At 36.9% G+C, this 22833-nt stretch overlaps 1 protein-coding gene across 1 annotated transcript in view; it reads left to right on the top strand.

Moving 5' to 3' along the window:
- Positions 1 to 22833, top strand: part of MAN2A1 (mannosidase alpha class 2A member 1) — a 166612-nt gene that overhangs the window by 106691 nt on the left and 37088 nt on the right. Inside the window, exons 13-16 of the mRNA XM_037032276.1 lie at positions 12700 to 12865; positions 14505 to 14723; positions 15387 to 15509; positions 18043 to 18157. Coding sequence (XP_036888171.1) covers positions 12700 to 12865; positions 14505 to 14723; positions 15387 to 15509; positions 18043 to 18157 — 623 coding nt within the window. The remainder of the gene's footprint in view (positions 1 to 12699; positions 12866 to 14504; positions 14724 to 15386; positions 15510 to 18042; positions 18158 to 22833) is intronic.

A 22833-nucleotide genomic window follows, 5' to 3' on the forward strand; every position in this document is an offset into this window, starting at 1 on the left:
TAGGTACTTAATATATGCTCATGGTGTTTTAGGTAGTTGGATGGCTTGTGTGTTTCTTCGAAACATGTTCTGTATCTCTTGTGACATCTTATTTGCGTTCACTGTGAGTGATGTTTTCTCTAGTGTTTTGTATCTTCTTCAATCAGTTCATTGGATTGTAGAGTACACTGTCTTTCCCAGGACCAATATTGGGTCTTTAAAGTGTTGTGGAAATGCGAAGTGGTTTTTGTTGTGTTGTTTTCATGTTTCTACCTCTGTGCAAGCGGACTAGCATGAAGAGATGTAGCACCAATAAAAAGTTGTTTTCTTTTCACCTCACACAAGATGTATTTAGGTGTTGACAAAGATGTATGAAGTGAATATTTGTTAGTTCTGTCTTTACCAACAAAACAACCTTATTTTACTGCATTAACTTTTAAGGTCTTTTTATTGGTGAAAATCAGCCTGTTTTATGTACTGTCTGTTCCTCCAAAGGTACAGTGTTACAGTCATTGAAGAAATAAAATTTTCTTCCAGTAGATGGAAATTACATTTTGATTGAACATCATTCTTTATGCAGCCACCCATAAATATAATGTCTTTTGCTGTCTTTTCAGAAAATGGCTACAGATGTGATTTCTGAATTGACAAGAAAATAGAACATCTTAATGTTTTAGGTAAAACAGATGGTATTTTTGTTTTAGGCAAAACTCTCTCAGAGTAAAAGCAACTTAATTGGTGACAAGACTCTTGGGGTCAGCCCAATTATGTACAGTGTTGAGTGTTTTCTTTTTGTTGCTTTAGTATCAAAAGTTTTAGAATAGTTAGAAAGGAATATTTATCCTTTTTATTGACTTGCTGTTTTCGTTATGTACTGGAAATGGTTATGAGTGTGCAGTCCTATTTTGTTTATAAATGTTATAAAATTGCATGTGGATTCTGCAGTGGTTATATTTATGCCTTTAGAAATGCTTTTCCCATTGTGACAGAGTCCTGAAATATGTGGTTGTAGGCTTGAAGGTCAGATTTCACTGTCAGATGCCTGAAAGGCACCATACTGTGAAGAAAGCCCTGGGCTGAGAGGCGGGGCTTATTCTAGCCCCGCCTCTGTCACTAACTGCTTCATGTTGAAACTCTAGTTTCATCGTATGTGTTGGGAGAGAGGAGGCTGAAATAACTGGTTCCCAGGGTCATGTGTAGCTGACACACACTTGATTTCTTGTTTGTTAAAACATAAATCATTTATAAAGCATTCATTTGGATAAACACCAGGAAAGGAATTTGGGGGGTGAAAAACCCAACTCTGGAAAACAACCACATTTGTGCAATAACTGGGATGGAGGAAACTGTTTTCCAGAATATCAATACTACCACAAAATAAAGGCCTATTATATAACAATTCCCTTTCTATCACCTCTTAGAAAAAGTAAGAACTTAATGAAAGAACAGCTTATGCTGTTGTAGCAGCTAGAAGTGGCTTCAGCTTCATCGTCTCAGAGAAACACCCTTCACCCAGCACCACCATTGCGGGTGATTGGGGGCTGTCAGAGTGAAGGCTCTTTGCTGGGGTGGCTCCGGCACCCTCAGGTGCTGCAGCACTCAGAGGGCCGCAGTGAGGTGGACTCTGAGTTGCAGGGGTTGTGCGTGTGTTCTAGCATGTACACTGGAGTCTTACCCATGGAGAAGAGCAGTGCCACCTTGCCTACCTCTAAGATGCCTTGGAGCCTAGTCCAAGTAACTGCTTGATAACATGTGCATGCTTTTAGGGCTTCTCAGTTGGTTGTGAAGCTGAAAGGAGTTAATTCAAGTAAAATACATGTGTTTTAAAAAACACTATTCTTAATGGCTCATTTAGTGCTAGCTGTTGGTATTATTGTTATTATTAGTGCATCTGAAAAACCTACCACCTGCACATTCAAATTCACTTTGAGTTAAAAATAGCAGAAATATTCTTTTAATAGTTTTATTGTTGACTTACTCTTTTGTCTGTTGGTATCATAAACAAATATAATTCTCTAACCAAAGTACTATTTTCTAACATCGCTTTGTAGAATATTTACTTTATAATCTATACTTTTTATCTAAACTAAGAACTTTTATTAATAATATTTTATGGAATTCTTCATTTTGAGGATAGTGAGGTATTACCAGAAATCAAATATCTAGCTGACAGTGGTTACTGTCACATTGTTTCATGAAGGGTAGCTTTACATTTGGATTCAGTTTCATAGCAGTGTCCTTGTTCATTTTCTCTTTGGATCTTGTCTTTGGGCAAATGACTCTCCATGGCATGATATATTCTTAATATTTTTGTCCATGATTTTTAAGAAAGTTGTTCTCCTACGTATAGGAAATAATGGTGAAATAAACTTTTGTGTGTTAGGAAGATCAAGGAATGTTTATCACTGCTATATTGAAGTACAGTCCTAATTTTTATTGCTGGGAGAAAGAGTATTCCCTTCCTCAGTGCTGAATTTTTTATCTTCTTGGATAAGGCCACATTTGTTTCTAATCAACTGAAAGGCCAGAAAATACCACTTTTTATTTTTCTCCTTGCAAATTTAAATTCCAATATTTAATTGAAGATACGAGGCACTGTTGTTTTATAGTTTTTAGAGAGATCTTTATGGGAACAGAGTTAAATCTGTTTGCCTATTGGAGAAGGCTTACTGTACAGAAACAGACAGGTTCTTAAACTGGGAGGCCTTGGCACCTCTCTGAAAAGTCTTGGGCATGTGTGCATTTCTCCAGTGAGTGGGGTCTGTAGAAGATATTCAAAGATTAGAATATAAATAGAATTTTTGAAGGTTAAGAAAAACTACCTTGGCGTAAGGGACCATCAGTCATTTGTTTTGTAGAAAGTATAGCTTTGGGTTTTTTCTCATTCGCCTTCTCCTTATTAGCTGTGAGCACCTAAACTGGATGTTGGGAGTTCGGACACACCAGCCCTGGTAGCTAGAGGATGAGGAAGTGGGAGACAGTACTCCACGGGTAGACACACTCCATTTCAAAGACCCCCGCCCTTCTTGATCTTTATCCACCCCCCACCCCTGACCCTGTTTATAGGACTCAAGATTTTTTTCTTTTGTGTTTGGTGGTAAAAAGTCTCTAGTCTTTCTTAGACAGAACCAAAGCGTATTCCTCATTTTCAAGAGGACTGGTGTAACCTGGTGTATCTATAGTTTCCTGTTACTGCTGTAACAAATTACCACAAATTTAATCTCTTAAAAAAACTCACAAATTCAAAATCTTACAGTTCTGGAGGTCAGAATCACAAAATCAGTTTCACTAACTGAGTCTTAGTGAAGACTAAGACCCAGCAGGGCTGGGTCTTCCCGGCACCCTCTGAGGGAAGAATCCGTTTCTTTGCCTTCTTCCTCTTCTAGAGGCTGCCTCTGTATTCCAACCTCCTCTGGTGTCACCTGTCCATCTTCTCTGGTGGGCCTTTCTGCATTTCTCTTAGAGTCTGCATTTCTAAGACACTTGTGATTTTATTGGGCCAGTTGGATAATCTAAGAAATCTCTCCATCCCAAGATTCATAATGTAATCACATCAGTACATTTCCTTATGCCTGAAGGTTACACACTGTAGGTTATGGGGGTTAGTATAGGAGCATCTTGGGGGACAGTCATTGTGCCTTTCATGCTTAGGAACCCAAATTTCGTATTTCCAATGAAGGAATGGATAGTTAATTAAGGAGCATCACGGTAAATCTGTGTAGATGTTTCTCATGCACCTCAAATTCAAGAAGTCTAACCCTTGATTTATCACGTTCATCTTGAAAACTCATCTCACTATCCACATTTAACTGTTTACTCTTGGTTAAGGGCACCACCATACCCACACCTCCCTAACTGGAAACCAGGACTTACAGGAGACTTTTTCTTCTGGTTTACCACCCTGCCTTATCCAAGGAATTGAAAAATTCCACTGATAAAATATCCTACCTGTTTTTCAGATTTGTTCTTTTTGTGTTTCTATCACTCGTCTAATTTAGGTCTTCACTTGACCTAGCTGGGTTGTTGTAGCAACCTACTTAGGCTTCCTACTCTGAATCTTGACTCCTGAAATTCATCCTCCACCTGGAAACTAGATACATGGATTAAAAATGAAAATCTGACCATATTAAACTTCACTTCCCATGATCTATATAATAAGGTCTAACCTCCTTGCAATGACTCAAAACATCTTATAACTTGAGATTTATTTCTCTTTCTAGGTTCATCTATTGGCATTTTAGAGATGTGCTTTTCTATGTAGATTCTAGTGGTTTTGGATCATCCGTATGTTCTAAAAATAAAATCTTTTTTCTAGAATCTTTGCATTTGTTCTTATAATCATTCTACCAAGAGTGTATTTTCCTACTATTCTGGCCTAGCTAACCTACCACCCACCCTACTTTTAAAAAGTTAGATATTTTTATTATTGTATTTTTCTTGTTTTAAACATACATACATACTTTTTATAAATAGTGTTTTATATTCAGAAGTATAAAAAGTAGTTGCATATTATTCAGAATATTCACTAAGAATCTAGAAGTAACTATTCCTGTTAATAGTTTAACTTCTCTTCTGCTGAATCTGCTCTGTTTAACATATCTGCTGAATTTTTAATTCCAAATATTCATCCTTTTGGAATTTTATTTAGTTAATTTTTAGTGTATTTAATTTCTGTGCCAAAATTCTTTACCTTTTTATATATCTATTCATACTTTCCTCTTTCCTCAGACATTAATCATTAGTTTAAAGTATAATCAGTTAAAGTATAATCAGTTTTCAGATTATGTATGGTTCTAATTCTTTTGTCTTTTTCTCCTTGTTGTTAGTCATGTGACTGTCTTTGGAATGTCTCAGAATTTTATATTAAGTGCTTGACATTGTGTACCAAATTTATGTAGGTCCAGAAAATACCGTGCTCTAGAGAGGGTTGACTTGTACTCTCATCAAGGACCATGATAAATTGAGGCTGATTCACTTAACTTGTTTATCTGGCTCCCTAAATTTTCATCTGATAGCCTGGTATATTCTGCAGGCCCCACTCCCTGGTGGGTTCTGAGATCTCATGAGATGTCTCTGAAATTAAGGGACCTCAGAAGCTTTCTCTTGTGGTTTTAAGCTTCCCTTTCTGTGCAGCTGCCAGTAAATGGCACATGTCCTGATGAGAAAATCGGGTGAATGCTTGAAGCTTCCTAAGTCCCAACCAGGTGCTCTTTTTGGCCTTTTTGTCCTCACAGTGATCCTCTGTGTAGCTTTGTATAGGCTTTGCATGGAACTCAGCCTCTCCCAAGCTGAGAATTGGCTTGCCCCAGGGCAAAAGGGCCAGGATAGCAGCTCACTTCTCTGACGTTCTTTCTTCTCCTGAGCAATTCTCAGTTGCAGAGATTTTCATCCTTTTTCATTTCATGGCACACATAAATTAATTACTAAAATTCTGCGACACACAAAAAAATTTTTTGCTGATCTGATAAAAATTAGGTATAATTTTGACTCATTCACAATAGTTGGCTGTTGTAATTATTTTTTATCCTCACCTGAGGATATGTTTATTGGTTTTAGAGAGATTGGAAATGGGGAGCGAGAAGGGGAGAAGAAATATCGATGTGCAAGAGAAACATCGATCTGTTGCCCCTTGTACGTGCCCCGACCAGGGATCAAACCTGCAACCTTTTGGTTTACGGGATGACATTTCAACCAACTGAGCAACAGAGGCCAGGGTGGCTGTTGTCATTTTTTAATTTGACAGTCTAAGGGAAAAGAGGTCAGTACCCTTGACTAAATAGCTGGGTATTGCATGTTTTAAAAATTCTTGCAACATGCCAGTTGAAAATAGCCACTCTGTTGCCTTCCTGCAGGTGACTATGGGATTTGGCCTGGCTTTTCCAGTTGGCTGATAGAAGTGAGAGCTCTTGTGTGTTGGCATCCAGTCCATCTTTTCTGAAAATGGAAGTATCATTTATTTTTCAGCTTCAATCTGATAAAAGAAAAATGCTCACTTTTTCTTCTTCAATGTTTATGTTTCTATTGACTTGTAAGAGTACCTTCCAAATTTTCTGAATTTGATTTTCTCCTATTTTTTACCCTTTAATCTTATTGTTTAAGAGAGAAAAAGTTTTAAGCTTTTGTTGTCAAATCTGCCAGCCTTTTACTTCACTATATTTTTCTACTATGATTAGAAAGACCTTTTGCATCACAAATTACATTTTTCTATTAATCTTATGTCTTGCCTGTTTTTAAACTTTTTAATTCTTCTGAAATCACTCCTGGCCTGCTGTTTCAGTGTGGGCCTTTACTCACTTGTTCTGTTCATCCGATGTTTTGAGCCCACTAATGATCCCTTTGCTTTCCTTACCTTCCCTCCGACAAAAAGATTTCAGTGGGGTTTTGAGTGGCATTGCAACTCAATTGGTGTGAAAATACTTCTCTATTTTGAATGCTCCTAACTGCCCCCTTTTTGTGTGTGTCACAGGGCGGTCTCTGAATACCTTTGTCTTTTTGTCTGCCCCATTGTGTTGAATTGAAGTTTCTGTCTTCTGCCCCTTCCTAGACTGTAGGTGCTTACAGGACAGGGTGTATGTATTTACATTGCAAGTTTATAACTACACGTAGAGGGAGGTATCCTTCTCTCTGTCTTTTTTTTTTTTTTGCTTTTTAGTTAGCCATGTGTTTAGTCAGCCATACACCACGTGTTTATGTTGCCTGTGTGTATACTCTATGCACCTACGAGGCTGCCTCCCCCTGTCCTGTGCATGTTATTCTGATTCTTGTTTCAAGGTATCTGTGTTATCACATGTGTGGTTTTGTTAATATCTTTGTTTAGATTTATATTATGTCTTACACAAAAAAGCATTTAAGGCAGCTCAATGACCTGGGTTAATTAAAATGTTCACTCCACCATCCAGTATGATTCATGTATTATGGTTCCTGGTCACAATGCCAGGAGGTTTCCATAAAGGAAAGGAGAAGAATTAATTGCTATTGAGATTCTACTTTGTGCCAAGGCTGAGCAGTATGATTTTCCAAACATTTTATCATTTAACCCTAACAGCAACCTTGTCTCCTGATTTTATAGATGAGGATATTAAGGTTTAGAGAAATGAAATAACTTGGCCAAAGCTTCTCAAATTCTAAGTGCCATGCTGGGGTTTTGAGCTTGAATTTTTCTGATTGCAGAGCCTAAGAATCACAAAACTGAGCGTGATTGTTAAAGATCTAATATATCTCAAAAAGGCTCCTTTTGCTTTCATATTGGATTTTTCCCCAATGGCTAATATGGTAAGCATCATGTTTTAAACCTAGAATATGAGGTGGACTGTATTGAAACAACCTCGAGTCTAGAAATTATAAACATATAACTCCAAATATTCAGTATGTCCATATTCAGAATACTATATAAAGGTTACTACTCTTCTTTAAATTATATTCTATAAATTAGGCTACTTAGAAGAGATGAGCATATTCTTTTTTTATTCATTCTGAAATCCTCACTTGAGGATATCTTTTTTGATTTTGAGAGAGAGAGAAACATTGATAGAAAAATATTGATCAGTTTCCTCATGTATGTACCCCAGGGATTAAACCTGCAACTTAGGTATGTGGCCTGACCAGGAATCAAACCTGCAACCTTTTGGTGTATGTGACCATGCTCCAACCAACTGAACCACCTGGCTAGGGCAAGAAAATTAATATATTTTTATTTGAAATGATTTTCTTAATATTCTGCCATTGATTAAGAATCAGACAAACTGAGCTCCAGTCTTTGCTTTGTTCTCCTTCCCTGAATCTGTTGTTTCCCCTGTCTTTGCAAATAGATGAAATGTCCTTTCAACTAAAAAATTATTTTTTGAGGAATTTAAATAATCAGAATGAAAATGATCTGATAAATTTATAGAGCCTCATACTAGTCAGTATTGTTTATAAATGATAAATTGTCCTAGTGGGACTTTGTGTGTTACTCAAATGTTATTCTATTTCAAGTACTGCACTAGGCATATGCAGTTACAATTATTTTTCATCTAACCTGGTATTTCCTTAGTTAGCTCTAAACTACACTTACAGGGGACTTGCAAATATTTTTCATTTTTATCTTACTTACACAGTCATGAAAATAAGCAGTTTCTTCTGATGTTTCTTTGAATATTGTTTTTCTTTGAATATTGTTTTTGCTTACCTAATGCAGTGAGGTTGTAAGACAAACTCCTTGATTTATATGGCAAGATTTTTGCTGTTCCAGTGTTCCAGTTTACAAATTTTATTTCACAAGTATAACATATTACATGGAACAAAAGTTTTTCTTCTCCCAGAGCTCCCTGACAGAGAGGCTCTGTGGGCATCTTTGGCATCTCTGAGGAGGAAGTGCTTCATGTGTGAACTTAAAGAAAGGGAGTCTGCACAGGAATCCCATTGTCAGAAAAGGTCTCTGAACTCTCGGCCCATGAGTAAAGTGGTTAAGAAGATGACTGTGGAGGTACAGCTGAGTTCTGAGCCCTGTTGTGGCACTGGTAGCTGGACGAGTCCCAGCAACATACCTAACCTCACTGAACCCGTTTCTTCACCTGTCTAGACAAGGGAAGGATGAAAGGCTGTACCTTGAGTATCCCATACAGGCCTGAGGGCTGGGCCTCACTCTGGTAACACCAGGCTTACTCTGACCAAGGGGCACATTCCTCCCGTTCCACTCTGCGTCCAGTTCTAGATGAAGACCTGTATAGGCCTGGTCTGGCTTTCATAGCAGGCACTGATTTTACCTGATTTGAGAGGACTTGGATCACCTTCATTGTTTTTCATAACATCACATGAATCACTTCTACAAAAGAAATGAGGAAATTCTTAATATGCTCCTCTTGATAGAATCTTCAAGAACAGAATTATGTCTACAGTGAAATTCTTTGTAGTTCTTTCATAAAGTGATTCCCAGTTTGACATGAGCATGCACATGGCCTTTTATTTTTCTCCATTCTTTTTTTTCTATCGAAAGTAGATTATGGATGGAACTGAAAATCAGTATGCTAAGCGAAATAAGCCAGGTGGTAAAAGACAAATACCACATGATCTCACCTTTAACAGGAACCTAAACAACAAAACAATCAAACAAGCACAATATAACCAAAGACACTGAAATAGAGAACAGGCGGACAGTGTCCAGAGGGGAGAGGGAAGGGAATTGCAGGGGGAAGGGGGAAGGGTTTACAGGAACTAATATAAAGGACACATGGACAAAAACTAGGGGGGGTGGAAATGGGAGGGAGGGGGGAGGGTTGGGTGGGTGGGGTGGGATGGGAGTAAAAGACAGAAAACTGTACTTGAACCACAATTTTTAAAAATGATATAAATAAACAAATAATTTAAAGCTCTAAAAAAAGTAGATCATTTTCTGCCCTCTAATTTGATTGATAGGTAAACGTAGGAGTGCTTTGTCTTCACGAGATGATGGTTATTCTTTTTATGTAGAAATTGAGATAACTGCCTGTAATCTCAGGTTGGAGAGTGCTCAGGTCATAATGAGAACCGAGAGTCTGGGCCTGACTTGGTAACAGATGAATAGCAGGAAGCTAATGCCAATGTGTAGGGAATTTGGGGGGGAAAGTTCTGAGCTTCCTATACGTTACTTCCAAAGTAAAGTAGAAATGAACTATTCTTATTTTCAGGGCATAAATATCACTCTTTTTTGTTAATGTGGATTAAATATTAATTTTCACTAAATGAGAATGATATTATATGATATTAAAACTGTTGGTTTCATTCACAACTAAACAGCTTAAAAGGGCTTATGTTTGGGGATATTAGTGGTATAACAAATGTTTGATTACCAAAGCATAATGATAATGAAAATATAGTTATTTTGTGAGGGTGTACTTATTTCCAATGGAAATATAATTCATGTATAATTATGTTTTCTCTGTGCTCTACTTAAAATATACATAGATAGGAGTTTGTGTGCACGTCAGATAAATTTGTGCTGCGATGCCCTTGGAGAACGTTCTGTGAATCTCTAATTATGTTTAAAAATTATTTTCTTAGAGCAGCATTATACTCATTATATACTCTACCCATTTAGTTTTTGAATAGATTCCTGGCATGATAATTACATAATCATTCAGTACAGTAGAAACATCATTATGGTCAAATACTAATTAGCTACTAAAATGAAACAAAACAGAACCTAGTTCACAGCTTATTATAAAAAGTGATTTAATATTGTACAAAACCAAATGTATGGTTAAAATTATTACTTGCTTTAAATGTGAATCATTTCCTTTATCCCATGAGAAGGAATCAGTGTTCTGGATGCTTGTTACCTAATTTATTGCTTGGACATGTTGCATTTTATTATCAGAATCTTTATTACCAATTCTGTATAGAGGAGCATCCAAAGAACTTGCCGGTGGAAATTCTAGGCTCAGTACCAGGGTGTGCCTCGGGGCTTCTGCAGAATTAGGAGACTGGCTGCAGTCTGGGCACGTGGGGTTCAGTGGTAAATCACTCCCTTCCAGAATGCTGATTTGAACATCTTTGGTACTGAGGATGAGTGATCCTCAGCTGTTTTTCTTCCCCAGAGCACCTTAGGAATGTAATAGAGTCTTGTTAGTAACATTGAATCTTGGCTGTTGTGATTCTCCAGGGTGTTCATGATAGGAGAACAGCGGGTGAAATGTAAGCTTTGGTACAGGGCAGTGGGAGGGTGCAAAGAGGTTGGCAGATCTCTCAGGTAGGTCAGTTAAGCATGCCTCTCAAAGGGACATCACCCTCACTCTTCCTTAGAACTACTTCTGTGGGTGAAGCAGGTTTGTCTGGTATTAGGAGGCTTCAGCTACCTCTGTAATCATGTTTTGCTTGCGTGGTTGCTGCTGCTCTTCTCACATACATAAGGGATCTCAATTATTTCAGAATGGTTACTTCAACCATAAGTGCTTCTCCTGATAAACCATTTATAAGGGAAACATTGTATAGATTTTCTGGTCTATTCCCTTTCTTTATTTTTGTGTTTTCCTATTGTCCTTCACTTTAGTTTTGGCCACTGTAGGTATTAATTTTATTTCTTTATGAATGGTTTGTAATGCAGTTGAAAGAGACAGGACACATGTGGGATGAAGGAGTACTGCTAGACTTCCCGATGCACTAAATAAAGGATGCTAGCTTGCTTCTACCCCCTCTCATGTGGGTACTATGACTCAGGGAGAGAAGCAGTTGCTGTCTAACTTCGGTTCTATATTCTTGCATTTAAAAGATTATATAGAGTCCTGGCTGGTGTGGCTGTGTATTGAGTGCCAGTCTGTGAAGCAAGGGGTCACTGGTGTGATTGCCAGTCAGGGCTCATGCCTGGGTTGCAGGCCATGTCCCCAGTAGGCGGTGTGGGAGAGGCAAGTACACATTGATGTTTCTCTCCCTTTCTTATTCTCCCTTCCCCTCTAAAAATAAGTAAATAAAATCTTTAAAAAATTATATAGAAAACCAAATATTTCAGATCATGAAGACATTCACCAATGATTCAGTAAGTTATACAATTGCTCAAACATCATCTTGATTATAAAGTAAAATCATAAATTTCATAGTCTGTGACGTGATACTCACAGGAAAAGCTGTGAAACAGTGAATACCAGTAGAGTCATGCTGCTGAGAAAACCTAAAGATGTTCGATTCTTCAACTGAGAAGTACTTGAATACCTAAAAACTGAGAGAAGACTTTGTGGAAAATGATGAAGTGCTTGACTTGTTTTTAACGAATACAGCTATGTTTAAAACCATCCTGTAAAAACAAATGTTAATGAAGAATATCATAATGTACTGGTAATAAAATGTTAGAAAAATCTGCCCAAAACCCCACCCACTTCATTTATTTTGTATTGACTAAATTTATTTTTTTTATATTTTATTTCTTTTATTTTAATATTTAGAGAGAGGGAAAGAGAAAGAGAGGGAGAAAAACATCCATGTGGGGTTGCCTCTCACATGGCCCCCACTGGGAACTGGCCCGCAACCCAGGCGTATGCCCTGACTGGGAATCAAACCACAACCCTTTGGTTCACAGCCCGCGCTCAGTCCACTGAGCTACACCAGCCAGGGCTTAACTAAGTTTATTTTAATAGTTTTTATTTTCCTTTCTTTAGCTAAGTCCCAATCAAAACTTTTTTTTACCACTATTATAAAAATTTTGCCCCTATTTTAAGTGGATACACTTCAAATTATCTTTTTTCCAAGAACTAAGTTTCTTGGATAATAAGGGCCCCTTGTATATAAAGCATATGTGCGAATTATGTGATTCCACATGTATAGCCATACATGTTTGATGATTTAGTGGTCTAAAATGTCAGAATTTTAGTTGAAATTAATTATTAAATTGCAAACAATTTAAATTTTCTTACTCAGCATGATTAGGCAGGGATCAAGATACTTGTTTTAGAGAGCTGCTTCTTTTAGGTCATAAAATCACATGTATATAGGTCATTTTCTGGGACATGGAAATAACTATTACAATTCTATTAATGTCTTCTATTTGTATAACATTTTGTTCTTAGAAAGTAAATCATTATTAAATTGCTCTTTGTATTGTGCAATATTTGTTGTGATGAAATTGCCTGTTCTCCAAAAGTTTCACCAGAATGTTCTTTATAATTCTTTTTCACGTGCTGACTCTGTGACTATCTGTGAGCTGGGAACTTACAAATAGCATTAAAGAACTACAGATATATTGAGTCCCCTATAGTGAAGCAGCTGTTTTTGCAGGTACCTTGTGGTCTATAATCCTTCAGAGCAAGAACGAAACTCGATGGTCTCCCTCTATGTGAGTTCCCCCACAGTACAAGTGTCCTCCGCTTCAGGAAAGCCTATGGAAATTCAAATAAATGCAGTTTGGGATACAACCAGTACTATCTCACAAACGGCCTATGAGGTATGTTTTTTACCACAGATCTTAGAGAGAGGCATAATTTTAAAAGTATAGCCAGGGCCCTGGCTAAGTCACAAAGGGGTGTCCGACCTGTGGCCCAATATAAAATCGTAAATTTACTTCAAACATGAGGGGTTTTTTTGTGATTGTGTGTCACAATGTATTTAATGTGTGGCCTAAGACAACTTTTTTTCTTCCAGTGTGTCACAGAGATGCCAAAAGGCCGGACACCCCTCAAACCCATCTTCCTGATGATATGCCAGGGTTGTGGGTTCTGTTCCTAGTCAGGGCACATAGAAGAATCAGCCAGTGAATGAATGTAGAAATAACTGGACCAACAATTAGATGTCTTTCTCTCAACACTCCCTTCTCTCTCTCAAATCAATTAAAACAAATTATAATCAATTTATATAGGTGTACATGGTTCATCGAGCTGTCAAGTTGTTGTATGTGAAGTGGTTAATGCTGTAAATACTAGTGGACTTAACTGGCTACTTAAATAGTACTAAAGGAAACTAGATTCTGTCTTTTCCAGAATAGTAATATATTTGTTAGTATGTACATTTTATGTTACATACAAGCATGTATATTGGATATCTTTGTAAGTATGTGTATTACAACTTTTTTCTGAAGTAATCACGTAATCATTACTCAAAATGTTGATTTTTTGCCTAATTCAATTTATGAAATTGAGATAAACACCACCCTTCTACAGTAACTTTGGGTATTGTCAACTTTTTACTGCAAAGGAGAGATAATATATCATGAAAGAACTACTTCCTAAAATAAGAAAGTTGCTTCTTCTCCAAGATGTAATTATAGAAAATCTGGGCTCATCCTCCATAGAGGGGGTGGAATTTTCCCCCAAAGTTGGAGGGAAATTTTTTAAAGCAAGCAATATTAAGCTGAACCCCAGCATCATTATAAAGGTTGAAATTTTAGAGTCCAGAGTACAGTTTTAACTGTGACTTTTGAACATATAGCCATAAAACTAAGAACTTTAAAAATGAGTTACTTCCATTTGTTAAAAGCCATTATTGCTAGCTGCTCTAATAAATTCATAACTTTAAGTAGAAATGAAAAGTATAATACAAGTTTTGGTCATATTTTATACAAAACACCCCACCTAGAAAATGGAAAGTAGCTCCTAGAAGGCAGAGGGCTTGGCTTAGAGTGTGTGCACCCCCTAAGCCTTCCTCCGTGTCTGCTGAATCCCAGGCTTTAATGGTTGGTGTTGACTGAACCAATGTGCTTAATGTTCATGTTATTACATTGACCATTTTTATTTTTAATGTACTGAAATTTAGTATGGTAAAATAATTCCTAATAATTAGAAAAATCATTGTTCATAATAAGCCCTTTTACAGAGAGATCCACCCACCACCTCCCCAAACATTTATTACAAGCACTGTAGCACAGTTGAGGATGGTCACGTAATTTCATACATTAATGTCTTTGAAAATTCTACCAACTTGAAGTTATTAGGTTACCTGGATAAAATGAGATGTTGATATTCTAGTCGTGAGTATTATATTCTTTTTTAAAAACTATGGTAGTTTGTTATTTTCACTAAAAGTATAAATTGGTTTTTCTTTCAGTACAGGGCAGTTTTCTTTAACAAATTCTCTTCTCTCTTTTAAAGATTTCTTTTCTAGTGCAGATGCCACCGTTGGGACTAAAAGTGTATACACTTTTGGAATCAACAAGTTCAAATCCACATTTAGCTGAATATGTCCTGTATAATGGTAACATAGAAAATAAAGGAATTTTCAACATAAAGAGTATAAAAAGTGCTGAAGAAGATATAACTCTGGAGAACTCCTTTATTAAGCTTCGGTTTGGTCAATCTGGGCTTATGGAGGTATGTTCTGAATAGTTCTGAAATTCATAGAAAGTTTATCATTTCCTTATAATATATGCAGATTACTAATGCAAAAGGAAAATAGTCTGTGCAAATACTCTGGGAGAACAGGTGAATGAGCTCTAGGAACCTTTCAGCTGCTCGTAAGTCTGGTCTGTGGTTGGCGTTGCGTTACTGGTCCGCAAGCTAAGTGTAAGAGCCACGACTGTTTAGAAGTGTTCCTGGAAACTTCAAAAACAATTTGATAGAGTAAATTTATGCTTACTACATTAATACTAAAATATTTTAGTGTATATTTGACATAGTACTTTAAATTTAACTTTTCTAGTAACTCACTTTGATCATGCTTTATAAAAATACTGGTTCATGCATATTGGAAGTAAAAAATAATCCTGCTCCTTCACCACAGAAGGTTTGAGAAGCAGTAGTATAGATGTCCAAATCTGTGTATCTCTTTCTTGGTAAAGGGGGTTCTGACTTTTTGTTACTGTTGTGAAGGTTTTAAATTCTAAGGTTATGTATAAAAATTTTCAAGAATTTTGAATGTTCAGCAACCATTAGCATTGTTCAGTCTATCCGGAGGTAATTTTTAAATCCACATTCGTGTAGAACCAGATGCAACATTGTTAATAGTGAGTTGCCTTTAAAATTTTTCTCTTTTAGGAAATGATAAGTAAAGAAGATGGAAAACACCATGAAGTCAGAGTACAGTTTTCGTGGTATGGAACCACGAGTAAAAAGGACAAAAGTGGTGCCTACCTCTTCTTGCCTGATGGCGAAGCCAAGGTGAGTGCTGCTGAGCTGAGTTACTCTAGAGGAACAGCCCGCTGGGCCATTTTTCTTCATAACCTTCAGTATTAAAAAAAAAAAAGAAACTCTCTTCCCACCCTTGACTGAAAGGGCAATATATGCAAATTTGGGCACATTTTAAAAATGCAGAAAAGTGTGATGAAAACAATTAAATTTACCAACTATTCCATTAGTCCAAGAAAACCACTACCAGCATTTTAACGTGTTACCGTCTTGTGTATATAATGTCCCTCCCCCCCAGCTTAGGTTTTGCATTGCTGCAGTATATGCTGTTCTTTGTGACAGTGCTCACAATCTGATGGTATATTTTTTTAAGATGCAATTTTATTATACACTGTTACAAAATTTTAGCTATAAGATGAGTAAGATCTGAGGGTTTGATGTATATAACATGGTGACCATAGTTGGTAGCTACCTTGTATAATCGAAGTTTGCTGAGAGTGGAGCTTAAATTTTCTCAAACACAAAAAAGGAAAAGTGTGTCTGTGTATATGTAAAAAAAAAAAGAATTTTCTATTGTCGTATATGTATGTTTGCTGCCAATACATTACTACTGTAACATTGTGATAAGCTTTCTCTGTAGCATTATTTCATGCAATGCTAATTGTTTCCTGAGAATAACTGTCTAGAAGAGTCGTTTTGCTAGTGAACCAGACCTGTTGAGGCTTTTGATACATTCTACTTTTCTCTCTGGAAAGACTGCTTCTTTACTCCCACCAGAGTTTTTTGAAAGTAGCTTTTGAATATACCACTTCATGCACTGAAAATTAGCCATATTAAAAGCATACCTAAATAATAGCTGTAAATGTTTTATTGTTAACATTTTTATGATTATTAGTGAAGTTAAACTTTTTTATACATTTATTTAAGTTCTTTGATTATTTTTCTATTGGTATGACTTAAAGATCTGTAAGTATTCTTTATGTATAGTAAAATTAATCCTTTTTCTTATATATTGCACTATTTTCTTGGTGTGTTCATTAATTTTTATTTTATTTTTCTGTTATGGTAGTTTTTTCATTTTTGTGCAGTTAGTTCTGAAGTTTTGTATTTGAGTTCCTTCCTTTGCGTTTATACATATAAAGGTTTTCTCCACTTCAAGATAAGTTAAATATTCTCCACAACTTGTTGCCTAGGAACCTATCCTTTGAAAAAGTGACTTTTGTTCTACAATTTAGAAAAGCCTGCTAACTGAAGTCAAATACAGATTTAAAGGGTTACGTAGGGCACCCTAAGGATCCTAGTTTTGTTTGTAAAAACAAACAAAAGACAAAGGTAAACTATAGCTCATAGTAGGCATTCCAGGATGGGCATTGGGTCTATGTTTTCTCACTTACCAGCTTTTGTCATTGAAAAAGCATTTTGTTTTGACTGACTCTTCTCATACTTAAAAAATAAATATATAAATGTATATGTCTATTTATATGTCTGTGTTATGGAATATTATACATGGACCATAGTAATTAATTTATTTACAGTTATTTTATTAAGCTTTATCAAGTTTTAAATAGCTCTAATGTTAGAAAGATTATATGTTTACAAAGAGAAAGTAAGTACAGATCCTTGAAAGGGGCAGCTGGATCTGTCAGAAAGACGCAGGGGCCCAGAAATCACTGCCTCAGGTTGCTGCTGCCTGCGTTACTTTCTAGCTACATGTTAATTAGGTGCCAGGACTTTGTACATTGTAATGCAATGTGATACTTCAGAATATTTTTCTTTAGCCAAAAAGGTAAATTTGGATGAAAATTATGTACAATATGAAACTCTTATGCTACTGAATTAGTTCACATTGCAAGATTAGCTTTTTACACAATTGTTGAATTTTCTAAGGTGTGTAATACTTAAAAGATAACTTTATAAATGCTTCAAAAAATTTGTCCCTATGTCACATAAGTTACACATTTTACTCCCATATTTACTTGAATCTAGATACTAAATGAAACTAGATCAATGTTTCTTTTCAACTTTATAAATTTGCTTTATATTTGTCTACCTCTTTTAAGTAAAAGGGCAGTATGTTTATAGCGTAGTAAACCTGTGATTAAACTGTGTGTCTGAATCCGGCTTCCTGTTTGCTTAGATGACTCCCTGTGGTCTTCCTTGCCACCTGCCCCAATCCCTGAACATCAGGGGGCTGTGGTTATAACACATATTTGCCTGGGGAAATGTCACTACTGTAGAACGATACTGCTCTTTCTAATAAATAACATATGGACAATGTATTTAGAGGGAGTTGGATCAAAATGTTTTGTAGCTGGGAGAAATGTGTGTAGATCTAGGCCAGTCAAGCTGTAACATTTTTATTTTCTATTTTACTAATTTTTGTGTAATGAAAAATCTTATATTTAATTTTTATAGGAAATGCATATTATACTTTGCAAGGTTTGGTTTTTACTTAAAATTGCAAATATCAGGTGATATGTACTTGCCATTTTGAAAACTATTATACACATTTCTTGGAAAAATTAAAAGCCAACTATTTTTCTTAAATATGTCATTTCCTCTTTAGCCTTATGTTTACACAACCCAGCCCCTTGTCAGAGTGCAGCGTGGAAGGTTTTATTCGGAGGTGACTTGCTTTTTTGAACATGTTACCCACAGTGTCCGACTGTACAACATACAGGGTAAGAAACACAGAAATGCAGTTGTAAAACGTATGTGCACTGGTTCTTGAATGCTTGCTTGTCCTGTGTTGTTTTTAATGAAATAGCAGGTGGATTTTGAAGATAATATAATACTCTTTCCAAACTTGGCATCTTACTTATTGTAAATTTAAAATATAATATTTACCCTTCGATAATAAAAAATGGTAAAACATTTAACTGTTCCCTGTATACACGTTTTTTTCTATATATATTCTCTTTCTTACCATAATATTTGTCTTAGTTATGAACTCATTAACTAAAAACTTTGTTTTTGTTTTTGTTTTCTTTTTTAAAGATTTTATTTATTTATCTTTAGAGGGGAAGGGAAGGAGAGAAATATCAGTGTATGGTTGCATCTCATGAGTCCCCTGCTGGGAACTGGCCTGCAACCCAGGCATGTGCCCTTACTGGGAATCGAACCTCGATCGTGTGGTTTGCAGGCCCACGCTCATCCACTGAGCTACACCAGCCAGGGCCTAAAAACTTTGTTTTTAAGATCTAAAAAGTGTATCTTATTTTTTTATATTTTATACCATGGAAATTATGTCAGATATGGCTTTCAATTAGTGGGTCACTGTTACACACACACACATGCATGTGCATACACAGCTAATTATATAAAAGACATTATTATCTTAGCAACAAGGGTAAATAGAAAATGAGTTAATATTATGGGCTGACTGTCTTTGAGGGTCAAATTCTGTTCACTTCAAACATTCTTTTAAAAGACCAAAGTAATGCAAACCTGACAAAATACCCTCATATTTCTTAAACTCTTTATTTAATAGTCATTTGACTCATCTCCCCAAAGTAACTGTTGCTTAAGAAGAAAAAAAAATCAAGAACAAAATCAAAACAACACTTTCCAAATTCTATGAACTGTGTAAGACTCATTTTCTTAAACTATAGAAAGACTAAGTAGTCAGTTAGGTGTAGCTATCAAAGAATTAGTACTGATCTTGAAACAAACTGAGTTAGGAGACCTAGGTTCCACCTGACTGCCAGTTTTGTTTTTGGTTTGATACTTAACTTTAGTTCCTCCATTTTTGTGCTCTCTGGATGATGAAAATAGTAAGAGGTACAGTTTAAAGTCTCTTGTCTTAACATCACTTAAGCTATGAAAAACCACTGTGTTTTTCTTTTCATTATGGTTTAGATATTTCCATTCAAACGATTTCTATAAATATTGTTAGAGGAAATCTTGTGCTCACCAGCTTTAAAAGCTCCAAAAGATCAGAACAGTTTTAGAAATTGCTAATGAAACATAATACTCTGCCTTATGTCAGGTAAGAAATCTATAGTAACAGAGACTATAATTGAATGAATGCCCTTTTGGAACTGTTTTATGGTTTCTAAAAGATTATTTAGATTGTAGCAAATAAATTTTTTTCCAGAGGAAAAGATGGAAGGGGTGGGGGTTAATTTTTCTTGTAGTGTAATTTTCTTTCATTAAATTGAAGCTTTAAATGTTACCAAATAGGCTATTTTAGCTTTTGTCATTAATTTTGGGGTTTGAAGATAGAATATGATACAAATAGAAGCCCCTGTATTCACTTGTGTTATATTGACACTGTACCATGGCAGAAAGTATATGCCTTGCAGTGACACGGTGATCAGTAAGTGACATCAGCTAGCCATGGCTTCATTTGTCTTCAGAGCTGTAATTATTAGACTTTGGTGCCCTAGTTTTCTGACATCAGCAGCCACTTTGAAGAATTAGGTTGCTATGGGTTACCAATGTGTCATGTACATTTTCAGTGGCACAAGGTTTAGGTTCCAGATCTGTTGTAATTATGTACCTTCGGGGTTTATTTGCTTCCTGCACCCCAAGACTATGTTCTCCAATGTAGGTATGTGTTCATGAGCAAGTGAGTCTATATGTTTCACCCCTTAGGAGAAATATCTTAAAAGCAATACTTTTGCCTGTTTCCCGCCAACATATTACACTATATGTAATGGATCTTGCTAAAAGAAAGCAAGTAGCCTGGAGGTAAAATGTAATGAACTGCCATCAAAAAGTATGGAAGAAAAGACCTTCCTTTAGCTGAAATGACATTTTCATTGCATGGGCATATTTAGCAAAGAGAGGTTGCTTAGTTTTTTTTGAATTTATAACAAAAACAGATTAATAATATGACCCTTGACTTCTACAGAGTCAACATGAACTTCATCTAATGGAACATATAAGAAAATCACATTGGAATTAGAGATCCAAACCCTTAATTTCACCTCAAAGCAAACTGTAGACTTTGTTACTTAAACTGTAGAAAGCCTAGATGGCCAATTAGGTCTTCACAAAACTTAGTGTCACAAAGTTTCTCTGGTGCTTGACTCCCTCCCTGCTTCTAAATTCATCTTCTAATTTCACTGGAATCTGGGATTCCTACCCCTGGAGCCCTCCCACTGTAAACAAGTTCTCAGAGCTTTGCCGAAGTTGCTTTTATTTCCATAAAAAGAGTCATGAGGATATTAAAATGGTTTGTAATCAATTGCTCATTTGTCACCCCAGGACTACATTCCATATTGATAGTATTAGGGTGATTTAAGAGTAAAAAGCATTTAGGACTTCCGCCAAGATGGAGGCATAGGTGGAAACACTGTGCCTTCTCCCACAACCAAGTTTGAATACAACAAAGGTTGAAGAACAAAGACACAGCCACAAACCAGAAAATTGAATTATACGGAAGTCCGACTACAACTAACGGTTCGATGGGGACAGTAAGAGGGGCGGAGACAGCAGCAGAGCAGGGTCGGGCAGGAAGGATCCCCAGACCTAGGCGTTCAAGTGGCCCGGACCCAGTCAGGGTGTGGGGCAGACTGACCGCAGTCGCACATTCTCGCACAGTGAGACGGACCACGCAAGCCCCAGGGGGCGAGGGCTGACGGTGGTGGCACACTCGCCTGCAGTGGGACAAAACGCACAGGCCCCGGTGACGGTGGCAACTGCCACACCTGTGGGGGCTGCGGCAGGAGACAGCAGTTGGGACGCCATTGCCCCTCTCTGACCCTGCCCCCACATACAGCGTCACAACCCAGTGACTGAGTTGCCCTGCTCTGGTGAACCCCTAGGGCTCCAATCCTGCTACGTAACAGGCACAAACAGCCCAAAAGATGGCACAAGAAGAAATCAAAGTCCCAGAGCCAATAACTCTAAGCAACCAACAGATTGCCAGCCTCTCAGAAGCCCAATTTAAAACACTATTTATCAGGATGCTCACAGAATTGGTAAAATACAGTCACAAATTGGAGGAACATATGAAGGCTAAACTAATTGAAATGAAGGGAGATGCACAGGAAACCAATAGCGATGGAAAGGAAACTGGGACTCAAATCAAGGGAGTTGACCAGAAGGAAGAACGAAACATCCGACCAGAAAGGAATGAAGAAATGAGAATTCAACAAAATGAGGAGAGGCTTAGGAACCTCCAGGACATCTTTAAACGTTCCAACATCCGGATTATAAGGGTACCAGAAGGGGGAAAGAAACAGCCACGAGTGGAAAACGTATTTGAACAAATAATAAAGGAGAACTTCCCCAGTCTGGCAAAGGAAATAGACTTCCAGGAAATCCAGGAAGCTCAGAGAGTGCCAAAGAAGTTGGACCCAAGAAGGAACACACCAAGGCACATCATCATTACATTAGCCAAGACTAAAATGAAGGAGAGAATCCTAGAAGCAGCAAGGGATAAGGGGACAGTCACCTACAAAGGAGTACCCATCAGACTGTCAGCGGATTTCTCAAAAGAGACCTTCCAGGCAAGAAGGGGCTGGAAAGAAGTATTCCAAGTCATGAAATCCAAAGACCTAGAGCCAAGATTGCTTTATCCAGCAAAACTTTCATTTAGAATGGAAGGACAGATAAAGTGCTTCTCAGACAAGGTCAAGTTCAAGGAGTTCATCATCACCAAGCCCTTATTATATGAAATGCTAAAGGTACTTATATAACAAAAAGAAGATGAAAAATATGAACAGTGAAAGGACAGCAAAGTCACAGTTATTAACAACCACACCTAAAACAAAAGCAAACCAAGAGGACAGCTAGATCAGGAGTGGAACCATAGAAATGAACACATGGAGGGTTAGCAACAGGGGGGTAGGACGGGGAGAAGGGGGGAGAAGGCACAGAAAATAGCATAGATGGTAGGTAGAAAATAGAGAGGGGGGAGGGCAAGAATAGTGGGAGAAATATAGAATCCAAAGAACTTGAGACACGTGGTTATAAACTAAGGGGGGGAGAAGGGTGGGGGAGGGAGTATGCGGGTGGAGGGGAATGAAGGGGGGGAATAGAACAACTGTAATGGTATAATCAATAAAATATATTTTTAAAAAGTAAAAAGCATTTAGTAAGTTGCGGCTAGGCAGGTTTAGGTAATTAAGACATTTTTGGAATATCATGCAATTGACTGCTAAGGGGTTTTTCCCTGAAAATTGAAAGTTTTAAAAATTGAAATAAGTTGAATCTGATTATTCTCTACAGGAATGAAAAAGAACGTTATTTAAGGAACTATAAGCACTTTTTAGTTACCCACATTCAGAACTCAGAGGTTATCCTGGGGGCTCTTTGACAGCTGCTGCGTTGAAGGTGTATCTTTTTTTAAATTTAATTGTGTTGTATTTTTTTCCATTACCATTTAGTCCCCTTATACCCCTCCCCC

Source organism: Sturnira hondurensis, unplaced genomic scaffold (assembly GCF_014824575.4).
Source record: "Sturnira hondurensis isolate 20B ecotype Veracruz unplaced genomic scaffold, ASM1482457v3 Scaffold0021354, whole genome shotgun sequence".
Classification (NCBI taxonomy): Eukaryota; Metazoa; Chordata; class Mammalia; order Chiroptera; family Phyllostomidae; genus Sturnira; species Sturnira hondurensis.